The 22,242-nt window shown below is 44.5% G+C and overlaps 1 protein-coding gene across 3 annotated transcripts in view; it reads right to left on the reverse strand.

Annotated features, from left to right (window-relative positions):
• Window positions 1–22,242, reverse strand: part of LOC109891453 (integrin alpha-7) — an 80,234-nt gene that overhangs the window by 29,141 nt on the left and 28,851 nt on the right. For 2 of the 3 annotated variants that reach the window (XM_031825714.1, XM_031825716.1), the window contains exons 2-12: window positions 17,050–17,257; window positions 15,022–15,277; window positions 13,947–14,078; window positions 6,896–7,103; window positions 6,300–6,493; window positions 5,499–5,587; window positions 4,047–4,273; window positions 3,882–3,943; window positions 3,331–3,500; window positions 2,818–2,967; window positions 1,647–1,762 (exon numbers count right to left, since the gene is read on the reverse strand). In XM_031825714.1, the coding sequence (XP_031681574.1) occupies window positions 1,647–1,762; window positions 2,818–2,967; window positions 3,331–3,500; window positions 3,882–3,943; window positions 4,047–4,273; window positions 5,499–5,587; window positions 6,300–6,493; window positions 6,896–7,103; window positions 13,947–14,078; window positions 15,022–15,277; window positions 17,050–17,257 (1,812 nt within the window). Of the gene's footprint in view, window positions 1–1,646; window positions 1,763–2,817; window positions 2,968–3,330; window positions 3,501–3,881; window positions 3,944–4,046; window positions 4,274–5,498; window positions 5,588–6,299; window positions 6,494–6,895; window positions 7,104–12,109; window positions 12,218–13,946; window positions 14,079–15,021; window positions 15,278–17,049; window positions 17,258–22,242 lie in introns of all 3 variants that reach the window. The other variant, XM_031825715.1, reaches the window with a different exon arrangement.

Below are 22,242 nucleotides of genomic sequence, written 5' to 3' on the forward strand. Positions count from 1 at the left end.
GGAGGCCAGGTCATCTGATGCAGCACTCCATCACTCTATTATTGGTCAAATAGCCCTTACACAGCCTGGAGGTGCGTTGGGTCATTGTACTGTTGTAAAAACAAATGATAGTCCCACTAAGTGCAAACCAGATGGGATGGCATATCACTTCAGAATGCTGTGGTAGCCATGCTGGTTAAGTGTGCCTTGAATTCTAAATAAACCACAGACAGTCAATAGCAAAGCACCCCCACACCATCACACCTCCTCCTACATGCTTCTAGGTGGGAACCACACATGTAGAGATTGTCCGTTCACCTACTCTGCGTCTCACAAAGACACGGGAGTTGGAACCAAAAATTACACATTTGTACTCAAGGACAGATTTCCACTGGTCGAATGTCCATTCTGCATGTTTCTTGGCCCAAGCAAGTCTCTTCTTCGTATTGGTGCCCTTTAGTAGTGGTTTCTTTGCAGCAATTCAACCATGAAGGCCTGAGTCACGCAGTCTCCTCCTGAACAGTTGATGTGTAGATGTGTCTGTTACTTGAACTTGAGGCTGGTAACTCTAATGAACTTATCCTCTGCAGCAGAATTAACTCTGGGTCTTCCTTTCCTGTGGTGGTTCTCATGCGAGCCAGTTTCATCATAGGACTTGATGGTTTTTGCGACTGCACTTGAAGAAACTTTCAAAGTTCTTGAGATTTTCCGTATTGACTGACCTTCATGTGTTAAATTAATGACGGACTGTCGTTTCTCTTTGCTTATTTGAGCTGTTCTTGCCATAATATGGACTTGGTCTTTAATCAAATAGGGCTATTTTCTGTATACCACCTCTACCTTGTCACAACACAACTGATTGACTCAAACGCATTAAGGAAAGAAATTCCACAAACACCTTTTAATTGAAATGCATTCCAGGTGACTACCTCACGAAGCTGGTTGAGAGAATACCAAGAGTTGCAAAGCTGTCAAAGGGTGGCTACTTTGAAGAATCTCAAATATAGAATATATTTGTTTAACATTTTTGTCATTACTACATGATTCCATATGTGTTATTTCACAATTTTGATGTCTTCGCTATTATTCTACAATGTAGAAAATAGCAGAAATAAAGAAAAACCTTGGAATGAGTAGGTGTGTCCAAACCTTTGACTGGTACTGTATAATGGTGTGTATAGAAGTTATTTTTGGATGTAGGTAATAATACAAGAAACTTTCTGGGAAAATAATATAAGATTTTTTTTTACCTTTATTTAACTAGGCAAGTCAGTTAAGAACAAATTCTTATTTTCAATGACGGCCTAGGAACAGTGGGTTAACTGCCTGTTCAAGGGCAGAATGACAGATTTGTACCTTGTCAGCTCGGGGGTTTGAACTTGCAACCTTCCGATTACTAGTCCAACGCTCTAACCACTAGGCTAACCTGCCGCCCAAAATACCATACCATAAAAAAATAATTAAATACTGCAAAGTTGTCTAGTAGCTAGAAACAGGGCAACCGTGTCTGTGGGCGCCACCTTGTCATCAAAGCTCTCCAGGGGCAGTGTTGGGAAGCTCTGATATAGAGGAATGGTCAAATACAATGTAGAATGTAACAGCTATTAGAATTGCTCAACTCCTCTTCTCCGGGAGATGAGGAAATACAAAGAAGAAGTCATACTAACCTTGGCAGAGGGGTGAAGAGGTCAGAGGTGGGAGGTCGGGTTCCAAACTGGTAGGTCAACTTCAGGTTGCTCTGACAGATCTTATCATCGCCACAGCCTTCCCTCAGGAAATTCACCTGCAACGGAGGAGACAGACATGTACACATTTCAAATCATAGAATTGACCATAGAATCTTTTTAAATGCCCAAATGATTTCACTTTGGGAAACTGGTACCCCCACTATGAAAAAACAAAACCCTGTACTATACCGGTATCACACAGGTATGTATTAATTAGGCATGTAACACGACCATCTCCCTTCAGGAAAATGCAGATCAGTATGTTCCCTGGTTCTGTTGTTATGGTACTGACCTCAGAGTGTAGGGTGTTGGAGGTGGAAACACAGTACAGGAGGTAAAGGTACTGACCTCAGAGGTGCAGGGTGTTGGAGGTGGAAACACTCAGTACAGGAGGTAAAGGTACTGACCTCAGAGTGTAGGGTGTTGGAGGTGGAAACACTCAGTACAGGAGGTAAAGGTACTGACCTCAGAGTGTAGGGTGTTGGAGGTGGAGGAAACACTCAGTACAGGAGGTAAAGGTACTGACCTCAGAGTGCAGGGTGTTGGAGGTGGAAACACTCAGTACAGGAGGTAAAGGTACTGACCTCAGAGTGTAGGGTGTTGGAGGTGGAAACACAGAACAGGAGGTAAAGGTACTAACCTCAGAGTGTAGGGTGTTGGAGGTGGAAACACTCAGTACAGGAGGTAAAGGTACTAACCTCAGAGGTGCAGGGTGTTGGAGGTGGAGGAAACACTCAGTACAGGAGGTAAAGGTACTGACCTCAGAGTGCAGGGTGTTGGAGGTGGAAACACTCAGTACAGGAGGTAAAGGTACTAACCTCAGAGGTGCAGGGTGTTGGAGGTGGAGGAAACACTCAGTACAGGAGGTAAAGGTACTGACCTCAGAGTGCAGGGTGTTGGAGGTGGAGGAAACACTCAGTACAGGAGGTAAAGGTACTGACCTCAGAGTGTAGGGTGTTGGAGGTGGAAACACAGTACAGGAGGTAAAGGTACTGACCTCAGAGTGCAGGGTGTTGGAGGTGGAAACACAGTACAGGAGGTAAAGGTACTGACCTCAGAGTGTAGGGTGTTGGAGGTGGAAACACTCAGTACAGGAGGTAAAGGTACTGACCTCAGAGTGCAGGGTGTTGGAGGTGGAAACGCTCAGTACAGGAGGTAGCGTGTCTCGTTCCTCTGGGTTAGTTTCTGAGGAGAACATGGGGGGTCTGATGGTGTGGGTGATGGCCAGAGAGATGGGACGCAGCTTATCACGGATATTCTCCTGTAAGGGAAAGAATTCAATGATTACTCAACGGGATTCAATTATATGGGAGTCATATGATATTGGAGTTGGAAGGAAATAATATTTGTTTTCATTAAACTTTTAAGACAATTATTAAATTGTTAAATTATGCCAGTTTAGCTAAATAAAGCACAACTTAAATACTTTTTCTACCCAGAGTAGTAACACAGTGCACCTGCATGTACTGGGTGATAGAGAGCACTGACAGAACTGAACACTTAGCCTTGCCTTTTTTGATGTTGCATAGTGGAAGGAAAAGGTCATTGATATATTCTGTAGTTGTAATCTCTAACACCTCCCGTTCGTATTCAGATTAAATGATTGTGTCATATTGTACTGTACGTTTAGTTGGAAGGTGGCGCTCTGGCAGGCGGGATGGCGTTGACCTTTCAGCTCCACCTCGTCAGTGTGTGTGTACTCCGCCACCTGTGCACTGCGACCCAGGAAGCTAACACGGTGGGGCAGGCCGAGCTTCCTGCGCTCTGTGTCAGCCTCGATGAGTAGGACCAGGGCTAGTGGGAGGGAGGGAGGCAGGAATGAAGGAAGGGGAGAAAAGGAAGGAAGGAAGGAAGGAAGGAAGGAAGGAAGGAAGGAAGGAAGGAAGGAAGGAAGGAAGGAAGGAAGGAAGGAAGGAAGGAAGGAAGGAGAAAGAAGGAAGGAAAGAGAGTCAGAGAAAAGCCAGCACACTACAACACACCAGAGATAAGCTACTGGACATATTACCAGACTATTTTACACAGCTGGACATATTACCAGACTATTTTACACAGCTGGACATATTACCAGACTATTTTACACAGCTGGACATATTACCAGACTATTTTACACAGCTGGACATATTACCAGACAGAAAAACCAACTGGTTCTAAACAGAGAGGTGTACAGTAACTCACTGATGTCTGGTGAGTAGGTCTCTGGGTAAGCAGTATAGGTGAAGCAGGCTTTGACCTCCACACTGACAACAGAGAATAAAGTTAGCGAACAACAATCTGTCAACAGCAGAAGCACACTACCAAACGTGGTAGTGAAGGATGAGAGGAATGTTATTTGCGACCTACCAAACTCCATCTCTCCCCTTGCAGTTGTGTTGCTCCAAGTCAATATACTGCTGAGGTTCGATGGATACATCCCGGGTCACGTGAATGACCGGGCGAGACCTGTACAGAACTAGCTTATCACCGAGAGAGCCTACTGCCAGGTCAGGGTACAGGTTCCCATCGATGTCCAGACCTCCTGAGATGGAGTAGCCGAACCTCTTCACCCCCTCGTCCACTCCATCCAGGATCTGTTAGGTGCAACATGAAGGTCACATGTCTTAACTTGTACAATCAAGTGCAACTTTAAACCTGTAATTATTATTCAGATAGTCCTACACACCTGCATTTAGGGTATGATGTTATCAGTCAGTTAACTTAGTTGAACTTGAACCACATAAACTTTATTGAGACTTAACGATACGTTTGCGACACCAGAGTCGAGGCTTTGATTCGGATATGATGAGACACCATTGACTAATAAAGGTTCCCCATTGTGTAGCCCTTTCCCATAGTCAAATGACCAAATCACCCTCTATTGGGTGTCTCATGGGTGGAATGTTATTCATATTTTTTCAGAATTTCAGAATTAATAAAATGTTTTTACAAAAATCTGGTGTTTCTATGTCAAATGGTTTTGTAATATTTCAGTCTTCTGTGATGTATAGTCAAGTCTAATATTGGGATACAAACTCAAAATGGAATACATTTCAACTCTATAAGTCCATAACCATGTGTCTGAGGTGTATATGTTTGTTTCAAGGAAGATTTGTTCAAGACTACCAAGAAGCACTCTGTGTGACCCTGATTTATCCCACTGTAGTAAAAGGGTATCAATATACACATGGCAATCATAAACACTGAAATACATGGATATTGCTATTATACAAAGGGTAATTTCACAGTATCATATTAAATATAGTATATCATATGTACACTGACTATACAAAACATCAACGTTCCATGACATAGACTGAGCAGGTGAATCCAGGTGAAAGCTATGGCCCCTTATTGATGTCACTTGTTAAATCCACCTCCATCAGTTTAGATGAAGGGGAGGAGACAGGTCATATTAGGATTTCTAATCCTTGATACACTTGAGACATGGATTGTGTTTGTGTGCCATTCAGAGGGTGAATGGGCAAGGCAAAAGATGTAAGTGCATTTGAACGGGGTATGGTAGTAGGTGCCAGGTGCACCGGTTTGCATCAAGAATTGCAACGCTGCTGGGTTTTTCACGCTCAACAGTTTCCCGTGTGTATCAAGAATGGTCCACCACCCAAAGGACATCCAGCCAACTTGACAAGTTTGGGAAGCATTGGAGTCAACATGGTCCAGCATCCCTATGGAATGCTTTCATCACCTTGTAGAGTCCATGTCCCCAACGAAATGAGGCTGTTCTGAGGGCAAAATCAGGGGAGGTGCAACTCAATACACTCAGTGATGAGCAACAAGCTTTCTAAAGGCTCTTCTTACCTGTGCAGGCTTGGTGTCAATGCCTGAGGACAAGCCTCGGTAGATGAACACTTTGCCATCCCCATCGAACGGAGCCCCCACAGCGATGTCTGGAGGGAGAGAGACAGAAACACATTGAATATAAACTCTACTAAGCCTCATTAAACATTGTCTTTTGTAGGGTCAGGAGTAGGGTTGTAAAATCCTGGATGGAGAATTCCAGATTCCCTGCTTATTCTCTCCTGATAACGGGAATTCGGGAAAACCAGGGAATTTATTGAAAGTTCCTGGAATTTTGTGACGCTAGTCAAGAGGTTTCTTCCTCAGGTGACCTGGACTTGCATTTCCTTCTTTATATTCACCTGCTGGAGCTCAACCTGGAGCAAGGCATCATGGGATAACTGTTAGTAGCAGTAATGTGTGTGTGTGTGTGTGTGTGTGTGTGTGTGTGTGTGTGTGTGTGTGTGTGTGTGTGTGTGTGTGTGTGTGTGTGTGTGTGTGTGTGTGTGTGTGTGTGTGTGTGTGTGTGTGTGTGTGTAATAAACAGTAGTACTGGTAACTGCAGTGTGTAGGATTTTGTTTTCTCTTTCATAAAATTATCAGGAAGACTCGTGAACTAAAGACAATAGGACTGCGTCCCAAATGGCACCCTATTCCCTATGTAGTGCACTGCTTCTGACAAGATCCCTGGTAAAAGTGGTGCACTACATAGGGAATAGGGTGCCATTTGGGACGCGACCCAGTGACTCAAGCCCTTCAAATCAGTGGATTGTAAAGTGAATGTTGTTTAAATACTTTTGATTTCATCCAGCCCTTCCTCACCGTCATATCCGTCCCTGTCCAAGTCTCCCACGTTGTTGACGGTCAATCCAAACATGGAATCATAGGTTCCATTGAGCCTGATTGGCTGAGCATATTCCCAGTTACCGAATGGGTTGAGGAAGATGTACACAGCACCTCCGATCTCTGCTTTTCGGTCAAAGTAGTTAGGAGCTCCCACTATCAGGTCTGTCCAGCTGGGGGGAGAGAACATGGAAGGAGGGAGAAAAGGGAGGGAGGGAGGTTCAGAAAGAGCTCTACAGAATCTTGGGTGGAAACAAGAAGATAATGGTTACAAATATAAACATATAATTATTTATATATTATATAAACATAAACATCTGTAACTGAAATAAATGTTTTCCAAGTTTCTTTAAAAATCCTGGTCAGAGTATTCCCAGTTATAGGATTCCATCCTTTCCTAATACCGGAAACTTCCATCTGGGATTTCTGAAAACATGGGAACTGGGAATTTTCTGGAAATGTGGAAACTTACTCAGCCATCACTGTTGAGTCATGGTTACAGAGTACCTGTCCATACATTCCCATACATGACTATCAATAGTATCAGCAGCAGACATTAGCGCCTTAGTTCTCACCCGTCACTGTTGAGATCAGCCGTAGCCACAGAGTACCCGAAGGAAGAAGCCAGCTCCTCTCCCCACAGGATGTGCTGTGGCACCAGGCGGTACATGTTATCTTTACGCAACAGCACCACCGCTCCCGTGTGATTGGCTCTCGGAGCCCCCGCCACGAAGGTCAGCTCACCACGACTCATTATGCCTTGAGCAGAGTCCACTGAGAAGCCTGGAGCAAGGTATCATGGGATAACAGTCAGTAGCAGTAGTGTGTGTGTGTGTGTGTGTGTGTGTGAGGGGGTGGACATGTTTGTCATCTACAGAGGTAAAGACAAGGTCTGTGTGTGTGATAAGAAGTGAAACAGAAGATTCCTAGTCTTACTATAGTGCATGTAAACAGAGGATTCATCTTACTTTAATGGGATTTACTCCCTCGGGATGGGGTGTGTGTAGGGATGTGAGGGGTGTGTCTGCAGTGGTATAGTGAAATAGTGAAAGAGGGGGGAATTGAACGTGCATGTGGTGTGACATGAGCATGTGTGGAAAAAATATCAGATACAAATCAAATCATTTAATTCACAATGAACTTTTTTGTTGTTGTTGCTATATTCCAACATGCGGGGTGTCAGAGTAGGGATTGGCAGGGAGTCTTGTGTTAGTCCAGGGTCAACATTCAGGCAGAAGCATCTCATAGACAAAAACAGAGACAGACAAATACTGTGCTAAAAGCATCCTCTAGACAGACATCCAGAGAGACAAACAGAGACGGACACAGAGAAGTTCAGGGCGACAGGTGTGGAATGACCAAAAGGTTGGCTGAACTACTGTAGGAAGCTGGTTGTAAGACTTATGCTTGTATATATAATTAAATAATTAACCAGCTTGAGAATCATAACTAGTTAATAAATTTGCCTTGAGAGAACAGGTAGCCTAGCAGTTAAGAGCATTACGCCAGTAATTGAACAGTTGCTGGTTCAAATCCCAAAGCCGATTAGGTGAAAAATCTGTTGATGTGCTCTTGAGCAAGGCACTTAACTAGTTGCTCTGGATAAGAGTGTCTGCTAAATGACTAAAATGTAGACTATGACCTCATTAGTTGTTCGGTAGATTTTCTGTTTTGGATGCATTTTGTAGAAGCTCCAAGGCAACAGGTGTGGAATTCTGCTGTCTGACTCACTGTAGAACAAGAGAATAATAGAGCTGTGTCCCATTAAGATGAATGTGACAGTTGGACATGTGATCCAGTAACAGTGTAGGCCTTTAAGAGATTAAGAGAAAACGTCTGTAAATATCACAAACTAGGCCTTTAAGAGAGGGATGAAATCATTTGTATTTTCACGCAAAAAAAGTCACATCACAACTCTAGTAAAATGTATTTGTGTCCCTTTAAGAGGAATGCTACAGTTATAGTTGATATCTACCCAAAATAACGGAGGCCTTTACTATTACAAAGTCTGATCCTCTCTGTCTTTTACACAAAGAAGTCTGATCCTCTCTGTCTTTTACACAAAGAAGTCTTATCCTCTCTGTCTTTTACACAAAGAAGTCTGATCCTCTCTGTCTTTTACATAAATAAGTCTGATCCTCACTGTCTTTTACACAAAGAAGTCTTATCCTCTCTGTCTTTTACACAAAGAAGTCTGATCCTCTCTGTCTTTTACACAAAGAAGTCTTATCCTCTCTGTCTTTTACATAAAGAAGTCTGATCCTCTCTGTCTTTTACATAAAGAAGTCTGATCCTCTCTGTCTTTTACATAAAGAAGTCTGATCCTCTCTGTCTTTTACATAAAGAAGTCTGATCCTCTCTGTCTTTTACATAAAGAAGTCTGATCCTCTCTGTCTTTTACATAAAGAAGTCTGATCCTCTCTGTCTTTTACATAAAGAAGTCTGATCCTCTCTGTCTTTTCCATAACGAAGTCCAATCTGCTCCTTAAAGCAATAAAGGGAAGAGAGGCTTTATCTTGCAACCTTTTTTAAACTGGGGCCAACCAGGATTCGGGAATGGGGCCAACCAGGATTCGGGAATGGGGCCAACCAGGATTCGGGAATGGGGCCCACCAGGATTCGGGAATGGGGCCCACCAGGTTTTGGGAATGGGCCCCACCAGGTTTTGGGAATGGGGCCCACCAGGATTCGGGAATGGGGCCCACCAGGTTTTGGGAATGGGGCCCACCAGGATTCGGGAATGGGGCCCACCAGGTTTTGGGAATGGGCCCCACCAGGTTTAGGGAATTGGGGCCCACCAGGATTCGGGAATGGGGCCCACCAGGTTTTGGGAATGGGGCCCACCAGGATTCGGGAATGGGGCCCACCAGGTTTAGGGAATGGGTCCCACCAGGTTTAGGGAATGGGTCACACCAGGATTCGGGAATGGGGTCCCGCCAGGTTTTGGGAATGGGGCCCACCAGGATTCGGGAATGGGTCCCACCAGGTTTAGGGAATGGGGCCCACCAGGTTTTGGGAATGGGGCCCACCAGGATTCGGGAATGGGGCCCACCAGGTTTAGGGAATGGGTCCCACCAGGTTTAGGGAATGGGTCACACCAGGATTCGGGAATGGGGTCCCACCAGGTTTTGGGAATGGGGCCCACCAGGTTTTGGGAATGGGGCCCACCAGGATTCGGGAATGGGGCCCACCAGGTTTAGGGAATGGGTCCCACCAGGTTTCGGGAATGTGGCCCACCAGGTTTCGGGAATGGGTCCCACCAGGTTTCGTGAATGGGGTCCCTGCAAACAGTTGTGTTGTGCAGCTGTCTACAGTGCAGGCCCTCGTGGTTGTATAGAGGTATGGAGGTATGGAGGTATAAATGGATCTAAATATAATGTATAATGTATAATTCTTTACTGATCTCAGATCAGTAGTTCTCAGTGGGACTTCCTGTCAACGGAAAATCGTGTGAGACAAATTGGAAAATTGAAACATTTCATTTTTCATTGGCAGTATTTATTTTGGCAGTTACTGTGGAAAAACTGGGCCTGACTCATCAGTGGACTACGCTGGATTCTCTATCCAACAGTAATCAGATTTAATGGATACGATCTGAGAAGAAACAGCATGTACAACTGCTGCTGCCTGGGTAGTGACTTGTTCACTCAGTCAAAAGACTGGATTTAATTATAAGCCATTTACATTTACAATAAGCTTTTTACATTGTAAGACATTGGGGACCAGTTTCCCGGACACATATCAAGCCTAGTCTTGTACTAAGACATAATTTTATTGGAGAATCTCCATTAGACATAATACAATAACAGAATGCATACAGGGCTGGTTTCCCGGAAGTCCTGGACTATAAAGGATCATACTGTTATTATACTATACAGTACATTAGACATCTTTATCAGTCAAGACGAGTAGATTCCCGTGTGAAGTCAGTCAGAGATGAAGATGACAACAGACTGTGGTGAAATTCCTTTACATTTAATTCTGCATTTTTATGAGGATTGAACTTAAATCTGCCATTTAACTAAGCTAAAACATAACCAGTAATAGCACTATCGTCTGTCTGTGGCCTTTTAGTAAGCGTGCAAAACATATGGTATGTGTATTTAGTCATTATGTAATTTGGTTAGAGGGTCAATGGAGGCATGCAGCGAGTTATAAGTGAGGGGTCAAAGGTTATAATGGCCATTAAGGATGTGGAGGACGAGGGATAAGGCAGGATATTCCTCCCAAATGGATCCCTATTCTAAAGTAGTGCCCTATATAGAGACCAGGTCCTATAGGGCCCACAGTACACTACTTTAGACCAGGTCCTATAGGGCCCACAGTACACTACTTTAGACCAGGTCCTATAGGGCCCACAGTACACTACTTTAGACCGGAGCCCATAGGGCCCACAGTACACTACTTTAGACCAGAGCCTATAGGGCCCACAGTGCACTATACTGTATATAGGGAATAAGGAGCTCTTTGGGAGGCAATCAAGTTGTTGTATAGAGGAGGATGAGAATAGAGAGGTTTACAGATGTAGAATAGATCCACATGGTTGATGGGAACAATCAATCGGATGGACAAAACGTTATTGGTTAGAGTCCATTAGCTGGATCTAAAATCGATAAAAGAGATCCAAGGAAATGACTGCTCTTAACACTCAGCTCCAAGGAAATGACTGCTCTTAACACTCAGCTCCAAGGAAATGACTGCTCTAAACACCCAGCTCCAAGGAAATGACTGCTCTTAACACTCAGCTCCAAGGAAATGACTGCTCTTAACACTCAGCTCCAAGGAAAGGACTGCTCTTAACACTCAGCTCCAAGGAAAGGACTGCTCTAAACACCCAGCTCCAAGGAAAGGACTGCTCTTAACACTCAGCTCCAAGGAAAGGACTGCTCTAAACACCCAGCTCCAAGGAAATGACTGCTCTTAACTGTGCACTAGAACGCAGATTCTAAACACTCTATTCCCCATGGGGCCTACGCTGTGGGAGCAGTATCATTCAACCTTCTGCAAATCCCTCTTTGAGATACAGTATACTGTACATGTTAGTGTTGGTATTGTCTTTCTACACAAAATCCTACATAAACGATTACCACTGTGATCTCAGAATATTTTGTTCACTATGAGATTTGTTTTTAAATTCTGCTTTACTTACTTACTTATTTCACTTCAAACCCCTTTATATTACTTAGCAAAGTTACCTGTATCTACAAAACGTAGATAAATAAGAATGTAGATCTAGATGTACTGTATATAGAACCAACACCAAGGTACCCTGGACAGCTCCAAACCATCACATCATAGAGTAAACTACAGACTGACAGACTGACAGGCTGTGCAGACCACCCCACCATACAGACTGACAGGCTGTGCAGACCACCCCACCATACAGACTGACAGGCTGTACAGACCACTACACCAAACAGACTGACAGACAGTACAGACTGATAGTAACACAGAGAGACATGCAGACCAGACAGGAGTTCTATGTTCGAATCTACATACATTCTAAACACGTTCTAGAGAAGAGCTAGCAACGAGCATACACCAACACACGGGGGTAAGGGCATGTGGGAGGACAGAAGGGATTGGGTTAATTCCATTCCAATTCTAATCAACTCAGGAAGAACACTGAAATTCCAATTCTCTTCAATGCTATTCAATGTGGACAATTTGGAATTGGAATTTTGTTTACATTCTGAATTGACTGGCATTGAAATTGAATAGGCCACAACCCTGGAGACTTGATACAGTAAGTTGTACCAACATGAATCACCTCACTCCAAGCTACAAACCTAAGTAGCTATTCTGAGCTACGTCCTCAAACATGGGTCGATTGGAGTGTGGCTCCAGAGTTTTGTACACCAGCGCATCTTCATCGGGACTAGCCATGAACAAGAGCCCTGCGGCCCGAGAGAGAGGAAGAGAGAGAGGAAGGAGTGGGAGGGGTGGAGGGAGTGGAGGGAGTGGAGGAGGGGAGGTGGTGAAGGAGAACAGGGTGACAAGGAGAGAGAGAGGGAGTGCAGGTGAGAAAGGACTGTGCTGTGATTGTGTGTTTTCTTCTTCCTGGTACCAGTGGTTTGTGGGTAAACCACTGGTACCTAACAGAAGGATGACAAGACTGACTCACGCTGTACCCAGAATGCACTGCCAGAACTGTCTGTGGGGGAAACGCAAACCCACTGACTCCAAGAACAGACAGACTTAGCCTGGTCACAGATCACTTTGTAATGTTTAGCCAAATTCTCTATGTTGTTTTAGACAACTCCTTTGACTATGATTTTGGCTGGTCCCAGATCAGTTTGTGCTCTTTAGCCAACTGCTCTGACTATGATTTTGGCTGGTCCCAGATCGGTTTGTGCTGTTTAGCCAACTGCTCTGACTATGATTTTGGCTGGTCCCAGATCTGTTTGTCCTGTTTAGCCAACACCTTTGACTATGATTTTGGCTGGTCCCAGATCTGTTTGTCCTGTTTAGCCAACACCTTTGACTATGATTTTGGCTGGTCCCAGATCTGTTTGTCCTGTTTAGCCAACACCTTTGACTATGATTTTGGCTGGTCCCAGATCGGTTTGTGTCTTTAGACAACTCCTTTGACTATATTATATAGCCTGGTCCCAGATCTGTTTGTGCTGTTTAGCCAACTGCTCTGACTGTGAAATAGCCTATTGCCAGATCTGTTTGCGCTTTTTAACCAACTGCATGGCCTATGAAATAGACTGGCCCCAGACCACTTTGTATTTTTTTAGCCAATTTCGGTATGGCATGACAGAAATGTGCTACCAAAGTACAAGTTTGATATATATTGTATACTATATTTTATTATACTATAATTACATTATTACAAGCAGGTACACCAACAGATAATAATATAACTCTTAAATAGCCTATTATTTATTGTAATATCTCTGACCCTGATCCACAGGGCACAGAGTCTCTCTGCGTGTCATTTATATCATGATTGGACCATTCCTACGGTAGCTACTTCATGATTGGTCCATTTCTACATTAGCTACTTCATGATTGGTCCATTTCTACATTAGCTACTTCATGATTGGTCCATTTCTACAGTAGCTACTTCATGATTGGTCCATTCCTACAGTAGCTACTTCATGATTGGTCCATTCCTACAGTAGCTACTTCATGATTGGTCCATTCCTACAGTAGCTACTTCATGATTGGTCCATTCCTACAGTAGCTACTTCATGATTGGTCCATTCCTATAGTAGCCAGTTCATGTGGGAAAGTATTCAGAATATTGAGGTGGAGCTCTGGTGAATCACGCTCATACACAGAGCAGGGTCAGGGATGGTCCACACGGACAGGAGAGAAACAGCACAAGGGTGTGTCTGAAATACCACCTTTTCTCTATGTAGTCCACTACTGGTCTGCACCGCACTGGTCTGGGCCAGTCTGCCTTTTTAGCCCCATGTTGGTAGCTACTCTGAGTCCTCTCGGTCTGCGATAGGTATTTATTTTGGGTAGAGTGTGTCGTCAGTTGTCATCCTTCCCTGGCCTTCTCTCCTGTCCTGTCCTATGCTGTGCTCAGTGATCTCTGGTGAGACAGTGCAGCAGGCAGACAGCTGTGTGAGAGGAGCAGGAGAGGGCTGGGCAGGGCAGGGACGGTCCTACCCAGGTAACTATGGTAGGGAACAGGGATCAGCTGAGCATTCAGCTGTCTCTCATCCGCCACTTCATAGGGCCCGTCGTCATAGAAACCCAGATCCAGTAAAGTCTGGTTTAGTAGCTGGACGCGCATCTCTCCTGGAAGGAACAGAGTTAGAGGACACAGACAGACACAGACACACAGACAGACACACAGACACAGACAAGCATTCTTTCTCTCCCTCTCTCTCCCTTTCTCCCTTTCTCCCTTTCTCCCTTTCTCTCTCTCTCACACACACACACACACACACACACACACACACACACACACACACACACACACACACACACACACACACACACACACACACACACACACACACACACACACACAGACTAGCACATTCTCTCTCTCTCTATTGCCAAACACACACACACACTTTCATTTTCAAACACATACAAAACAGTTATGTACAGGACAAAGTAAACCATCTCTAGGGTTCCACAGTGAAAATGTCAAGTACAATATAATGTCAATCGTGACTCCACCTAAGGCCTGTTTAATATATGAAACAATGATCCATAATTCCAGCCATGTTGATCCCTGACATTAAATAATGACAGTTCCATCCATCATCCCATTAACTACCTGCTGGGAATCAATCACTTTGATCGATCAGTATGACTGCGGAGGCCAGGCAGTAGGCTTATCAGTATGCAATGATTGGTCCACTAAAATACATGTAATTTTATGAAAACAGAATTGATGGCTTTTGGGTTGTTTTTTTTTCAGTACGCTTCTACATCTAAGACAACTGTAAGGGAAAAACTGACTAAAAAGCTCCAATAATATATTTTCAGTCTAACTCCATCATTTTAGAAAGTGCCAAAAATATTTTTTACGATTCATATAAGTAAAGTAAAGGCATATTGTATAGTAGCTGAATCGACACAACAAGAGGTGTATGAAAACATCTGACAACAAGCTTTGACTTAACTGATTCCATTGGAAACACCTCAGCTGTCAGTCATCACTATTTAACCTGTATTTATACAGGTGTGTCTCAATGAGATAAAGAAAAGAAAAGGCCTGTCACTGTACCTTTCCAGTTGTATGTTCCAGGAGCTCCGAACATGATAAATTGGTTGTCGGGTGTGAAGGCGGCAGACAGACCCTGCTGACAGAAGCCAAACTGTTCGTGTCCCTGGGGTCGCCCCTCACAGAACTTCCACTCCCCTCCATCTAGGTCATCCCTCTCGGTCAGGTCCTCACTGAGCACGTAGCAACGCCCGATGGGGTCCCGCGTCTCCGACGGCAGGCCCACGCGCTGACGCAGCTCGTACAGATGGGCACACGTCTGAAAAAAGGGACAGGAGAGGTTTAGAGTAGCAGGTTCATTGATGAGGTCCTACAGGTTTGGACAGAGGCGGCAGAGAAGCTAAGTAACTGGAATAGATGGTCTAGTACACTACAGACATGCTAAACACATCTCGTACAGGTGGGCACAAGTTTGCTTCATTGAATTGGTCCCACAGGTCTGCTTCATTGAATTGGTCCCACAGGTCTGATTCATTGAATTGGTCCCACAGGTTTGATTCCTTGAATTGGTCCCACAGGTCTGCTTCATTGAATTAGTCCCACAGGTCTGGTTCTTTGAATTGGTCCCACAGGTTTGATTCATTGAATTGGTCCCACAGGTCTGCTTCATTGAATTGGTCCCACAGGTCTGGTTCTTTGAATTGATCCCACAGGTCTGCTTCATTGAATTGGTCCCACAGGTCTGATTCATTGAATTGGTCCCACAGGTCTGGTTCTTTGAATTGGTCCCACAGGTCTGGTTCTTTGAATTGGTCCCACAGGTCTGGTTCTTTGAATTGGTCCCACAGGTCTGGTTCTTTGAATTGGTCCCACAGGTCTGGTTCTTTGAATTGGTCCCACAGGTCTGGTTCTTTGAATTGGTCCCACAGGTCTGGTTCTTTGAATTGGTCCCACAGGTCTGGTTCTTTGAATTGGTCCCACAGGTCTGGTTCTTTGAATTGGTCCCAAAGGTCTGAATCATTTAAAAATATATATATATTTAACTGGGCAAGTCAGTTAAGAACAAATTCTTATTTACAATGACGGCCTAGGAACAGTGGGTTAAATGCCTTGTTCAGGGGCAGAACGACAGATTTTACCTTGTCAGCTCGGGGATTCAACCCAGCAGCCTTTCGGTTACTGGATCAACGCCCTAACCACTAGGCTACCTGCCGCCTCTTCATTGAAGAGGTCCCACAGGTTTGGTTCATTGATGAGGTCCCACAGGTCTGAACAGAGGCAGGAGCAGTAGTAGTACCATCTCAGCATAACTGAGACAACTGCAATAGATGTCTAGCTATTCTACAAACATGAGTTCTTCCTAACTCAGCCTTTCCCAAACTCTGTCTTGGCTAACCCAAGGGGGTGTGTGTGTTGGTGTTTACCCTGGCACTACACAGTTGATTCAAATAATCAAAGCTTGATGATTAGTTGATTATTTTAATCAGCTGTGTAATACAAGAGCAAACAAAACATGCACCTCTTGGGGTCTCGAGGACCGAGTTTGGAAAACGCTGTCCTAACCACTCAAACTGACCAGGGAAACCTCTGGACCCGAGCTACAGGTTCTAACTAGGGCCTGGAGTTGGTCAGGGAAACCTCTGGACCCGAGCTACAGGCTCTAATCAGGGCCTGGAGTTGGTCAGGGAAACCTCTGGACCCGAGCTACAGGCTCTAACCAGGGCCTGGAGTTATTCAGGGAAACCTCTGGACCCGAGCTACAGGCTCTAACCAGGGCCTGGAGTTGGTCAGGGAAACCTCTGGACCCGAGCTACAGGCTCTAACTAGGGCCTGGAGTTGGTCAGGGAAACCTCTGGACCCGAGCTACAGGCTCTAACCAGGACCTGGAGTTATTCAGGGAAATCTCTGGACCCGAGCTACAGGCTCTAACCAGGGCCTGGAGTTGGTCAGGGAAACCTCTGGACCCGAGCTACAGGCTCTAACCAGGGCCTGGAGTTGGTCAGGGAAACCTCTGGACCCGAGCTACAGGCTCTAACCAGAGCCTGGAGTTGGTCAGGGAAACCTCTGTGTGATTGTGTACTGTATACTAACCACCACCTTTCCTCCAATCCCCTGGCTCTTGACTGTTACTCCTAGCCACTGGTTGTCCTTGCTTTCCCAGTCGAGGTTTACGTCTCCATCGATGTCCACGCGCTCGCAGTCAAACTCCTCGCCTGTGATTGGACAGCGGTACAGAGCGCCAGGGCGCTTCCTCTGCATCATGCCCAGTCCTCTGGCCCGCGGCGCCCCCACCAGGATCCTGTTAGCAAGACACACAAACACACATGAATTTCTATGGAAATGGACAATAAAAGTGTTGTAGTGTAGCAAATTGTATTATATTGTTTCATACTGTATGTGATTGTTTCTGGGAGTATCCATTTAAAAGGGTCATCAGTAGTTGCTGCATCCATTTTTGGATGTATAAATTAATTAATTGTTACATTTTCAATGCTTAGCAGGACAGAAAATGGTCCAATTCACATTCTTATCAAGAGAACAACCCTGGTCATCTCTCTGCCTCTGATCTGGCAGACTCACTAAACACAAATGCTTGATTTGTAAATTATGTCTGAGTGTTGGAGTGTGCCCCTGGCTATCCGTAAATTTAAAAAACCAGAAAAATGGTGCCGTCTTGTTTGCATTATAAGTATTTTTTTATTATTCAGATTTTTACTTTTACTTTTGATACTTAAGGATCTTTTTAAACCAAATACTTTTATAATTTTACTCAAGTAGTATTTTACTTGGTGACTTTCACATTTACTTGAGTTATTATCCATTAAGTTATCTTTCATTTTATTCTAATATGACAGTTGCTTACTTTTTCCACCACTGTCTTTTAGGCCAAGAAAGCTTCCTTCACACACGACTGTTACTAGGAGCATAGTCTCTCATGACAGACTGATTGAAACACAAATGATTAAGTAGCTGGCCAGCACACTCAAGATTTGGTTCTGGGTTCTGGTGATACTGGCAACATACCTACAAGCCCAATAGTCACCCTCTGACCTGTAAGCACCGTGGGCACCATACTGTAGTTATGGACTTTTATTGGTTCCTGAAGTTGTTTCTGGTCAGGTCACATGGTCAGAAAACAGGAAACCCTTCCGACCCTACTGTTTAATGTTTCGGTTTGGAAAATGCATCTGGACACAGTACCAGCTTTTTAATTTCACCTGGCTACCAATTTGAGGAGCCGCCTAAAGAGTGAGAAGAATGGCAGATAGAGGAATCCCAGCAGTGCTGAGGCAGAGAGCTCGTACTGAGGACGACTGGCTACTATTCTGAACTTTGTGTGGTGATCTTTCTGGCACCCAGAGCTGCTGAGGCATCAGCCAAATGGATGTTGCATAGACGGGACGAGGAGAAGTCCAGAGGCTATAAGACTCAGGCTGGTTCCCAGACTTGACCTCTACAAGATCATCAACAGACTACATCAACCATCATCTACCATCCTCTATCCAGCTCTCTCCACTCAAGGCATGAACTGACCCTCTCCATCTTTGGAGGATAAAGATTTCAAAGACTTCTATTGCTGCTGCTCCAGTTTCAACTTCCACCTGACTGTGCTGCTGCTCCAGTTTCAACTGTTCTGCCGTTTTATTATTTGACCATGCTGGTCATTTATGAACATTTGAACATGTTGGCCGTGTTCTGTTATAATCTCCAGCCGGCACAGCCAGAAGAGGACTGGCCACCCCCCATAGCCTGGTTCCTCTCTAGGTTTCTTCCTAGGTTTTGGCCTTTCTAGGGAGTTTTTCCTAGCCACCGTGCTTCTACACCTGCATTGCTTGCTGTTTGGGGTTTTAGGCTGGGTTTCTGTACAGCACTTTGACATATCAGCTGATGTACGAAGGGCTATATAAATAAATTTAATTGATTGATATTGGTTGACCTGTCATGATATATTGCTTGTTTGTTTTTGAAGCGCTTTCAGATTCTATGAAACGTGATATAGAAATGTAATAAATTACGATTATTGTTATGTATGACCATCTCTCCTGAGCTAGTTAGTTTAGATGTTGTATATCAGACATGTTGTTAACAACAACCTCAGTTACTTTCAGTGAGGTCGCTATTCTTTGACACACAAAGCATCAACGTATTACTGGGAGGTTGAATCTATCACGGATACTACTATGTGTTATCATGATTCCCTCCCCCTCCTATCTTTTGTAACGGTTGCATTTTCAGTGGCTCTGGCTTCTGCCTTATACGGGCTGGCTGGTCCAGGGGGGCTGGCTGGTCCAGGGGGCTGGCTGGTCCAGGGGGCTATTTAAAAACGCATCGTTGAACAACATTCCAACCAACCAATTCTCTCTCTCTCTCTCTCTCTCTCTCTCTCTCCTATCTCTCTCCTATCAGCCATCGCATGGCACAGGCCCAGAAGCTAGACACAGAGAAAGAGGGGGGGAGTGGGGGGAGTGGGAGAGAGAGAAAGAGAGAAAGAGAGGAAGTCAAGAGAGGGAATTAGAAAGAGGTAGAGCAAAAGGGGGACAGAGGGAGAAAGAGGGGAAAAGGAGAGAGAGAAAATGAGAGAGAGAGAGAGAGAGAGAGAGAGAGAGAGAGAGAAAGAGAAAGAGTGCATGAGAGAGAGAGAGAGAGAGAGAGAGAGAGAGAGACAGAGAGAGAGAGAGAGAGAGAGAGAGAGAGAGAGAGAGAGAGAGAAAGAGAAAGAGAGAAAGAGGTAGAGCAAAAGGGGGACAGAGGGAAAAAGAGAGAGAGAATGAGAGAGAGAGAGAGAGAGAGAGAGAGAGAGAGAAAGAGTAAGAGTGCATGAGAGACAGAGAGCGAGAGAGAGAGAGCGAGAGAGAGAGAGAGAAGGGTCATGTTCAGAATGAGACAATTCTTTGAAATGGCTATAAATATGGTCTAGTTGAGGGGAATGCTACGTAAGTAGCTAGATGTACCCAGGCTTTCCAACATTGGGTAGCTTCACTTAACTTCACATTCCAGCTAAGGATTCATCCGGACTACGGAGGTGGATACTGCTCTTCCGCCTGCCGTTAACTCTAGCAGGCTTGTAACTGAGCGTGTATGTCCCTCTTGGCTAGTCGAACGCCGAACTCTTCATTCAGACAATGCAGAACCAATAACCCATGGGAGAGTCAGAGAAACATTTACATTTGTACCGAAAGCAACATAAATTAAAAGCTTTCTTGCACATTTAGCAGGCTATGGTGTGAAAGAGGCTTTTATATATTTTAATATTACTATATTTTAAACACACAACAACAACAAAAAACATTTTATTAGCAAACTATTTGGTAAATATTGAATTGGTCATCTTCCTCAAATGTGATTGGTCCTCAACTCGTGGCTCAGACATTTTCATTCAGGATAAATGCAGTTAGCCTGCCCCAGAGCAGGTTAGTCCTGAAGGATACGTCGCCGTAGAAATTTGCCTGGCTAAAAGGTGAGCCACTTTCGGGGTAACGGTTATCCCAAGTTGAACTCAGAATTGACCCAAAGTTGCCTCGCTAACTCTTCAAACCTGATTGGTAGTATAGGACTCAGACAGAAAGACAGAGGCCTGAAGTGGTTGAGCATGGTGAATTAGTAGCCTGGTCAGTCGTCAGTACCACACTAAAATTGACGGCAGGGCTGTTGGGCTGTTGTAGGGCTGTTGGATTAAGATAATGTATTTACAAGTGTAGAAATCACACACTGTGTGAACGAATGGCTAAGACAGTCATTCCTAGCCTGGAGTGACTCCTAAGCAGTCCTGAACTCTGTCTGTGCTTGAGCAAACTTCTCCAGTGTTCATTGTCATGTCATGACAGTAAATGAGGGGTAGTAGGCTAATACAATACAGTTGAATCTGGTGACTAGGCTAAAGTCACTCCTTGCACTGAGACATGGCTGTGTAGACTCCTATGGTGTTTAGAGAAGTCAACAGTCATGTCTCAGTGCAAAATTACTTTGTTAAAGCTATGTGTAAACAGGGAACAGGCTGGAGGGCTCCAGGCAGGATAACAGTTGGTGTATCTAACCTGACTACAGGGTAACAGCTGGTGTATCTAACCTGACTACAGGATAACAGCTGCATATCTAACCTGATTACAGGGTAACAGTTGGTGTATCTAACCTGACTACAGGGTAAAAGTTGGTGTATCTAACCTGACTAGAGGGTAACAGCTGGTGTATCTAACCTGACTACAGGGTAACAGTTGGTGTATCTAACCTGACTACAGCTACAGGATAACAGCTGGTGTATCTAACCTGACTACAGGGTAACAGCTGGTGTATCTAACCTGACTACAGGGTAACAGCTGGTGTATTTAACCTGACTACAGGGTAACAGTTGGTGTATCTAACCTGACTACAGGGTAACAGCTGGTGTATCTAACCTGACTACAGCTACAGGGTAACAGTTGGTGTATCTAACCTGACTACAGGGTAACAGCTGGTGTATCTAACCTGACTACAGGGTAACAGCTGGTGTATCTAACCTGACTACAGGGTAACAGTTGGTGTATCTAACCTGACTACAGCTACAGGATAACAGTTGGTGTATCTAACCTGACTACAGCTACAGGATAACAGCTGGTGAATCTAACCTGACTACAGGATAACAGTTGGTGTATCTAACCTGACTACAGGGTAACAGCTGGTGTATCTAACCTGACTACAGGGTAACAGTTGGTGTATCTAACCTGACTACAGGATAACAGCTGGTGTATCTAACCTGACTACAGGGTAACAGTTGGTGTATCTAAATTGACTACAGGGTAACAGTTGGTGTATCTAACCTGACTACAGGGTAACAGCTGGTGTATCTAACCTGACTACAGCTACAGGATAACAGTTGGTGTATCTAACCTGACTACAGCTACAGGGTAACAGTTGGTGAATCTAACCTGACTACAGGATAACAGTTGGTGTATCTAACCTGACTACAGGGTAACAGTTGGTGTATCTAAATTGACTACAGGGTAACAGTTGGTGTATCTAACCTGACTACAGGGTAACAGCTGGTGTATCTAACCTGACTACAGCTACAGGATAACAGTTAGTGTATCTAACCTGACTACAGCTACAGGGTAACAGTTGGTGAATCTAACCTGACTACAGGATAACAGTTGGTGTATCTAACCTGACTACAGGGTAACAGTTGGTGTATCTAACCTGACTACAGGGTAACAGCTGGTGTATCTAACCTGACTACAGGATAACAGTTGGTGTATCTAACCTGGCGTCACTCTGGACCCTGATCTCTCTTGACAAACATATCAAGACCGT

The sequence above is a fragment of the Oncorhynchus kisutch genome, linkage group LG5 (genome assembly GCF_002021735.2).
Source record: "Oncorhynchus kisutch isolate 150728-3 linkage group LG5, Okis_V2, whole genome shotgun sequence".
Lineage (NCBI taxonomy): Eukaryota > Metazoa > Chordata > Actinopteri > Salmoniformes > Salmonidae > Oncorhynchus > Oncorhynchus kisutch.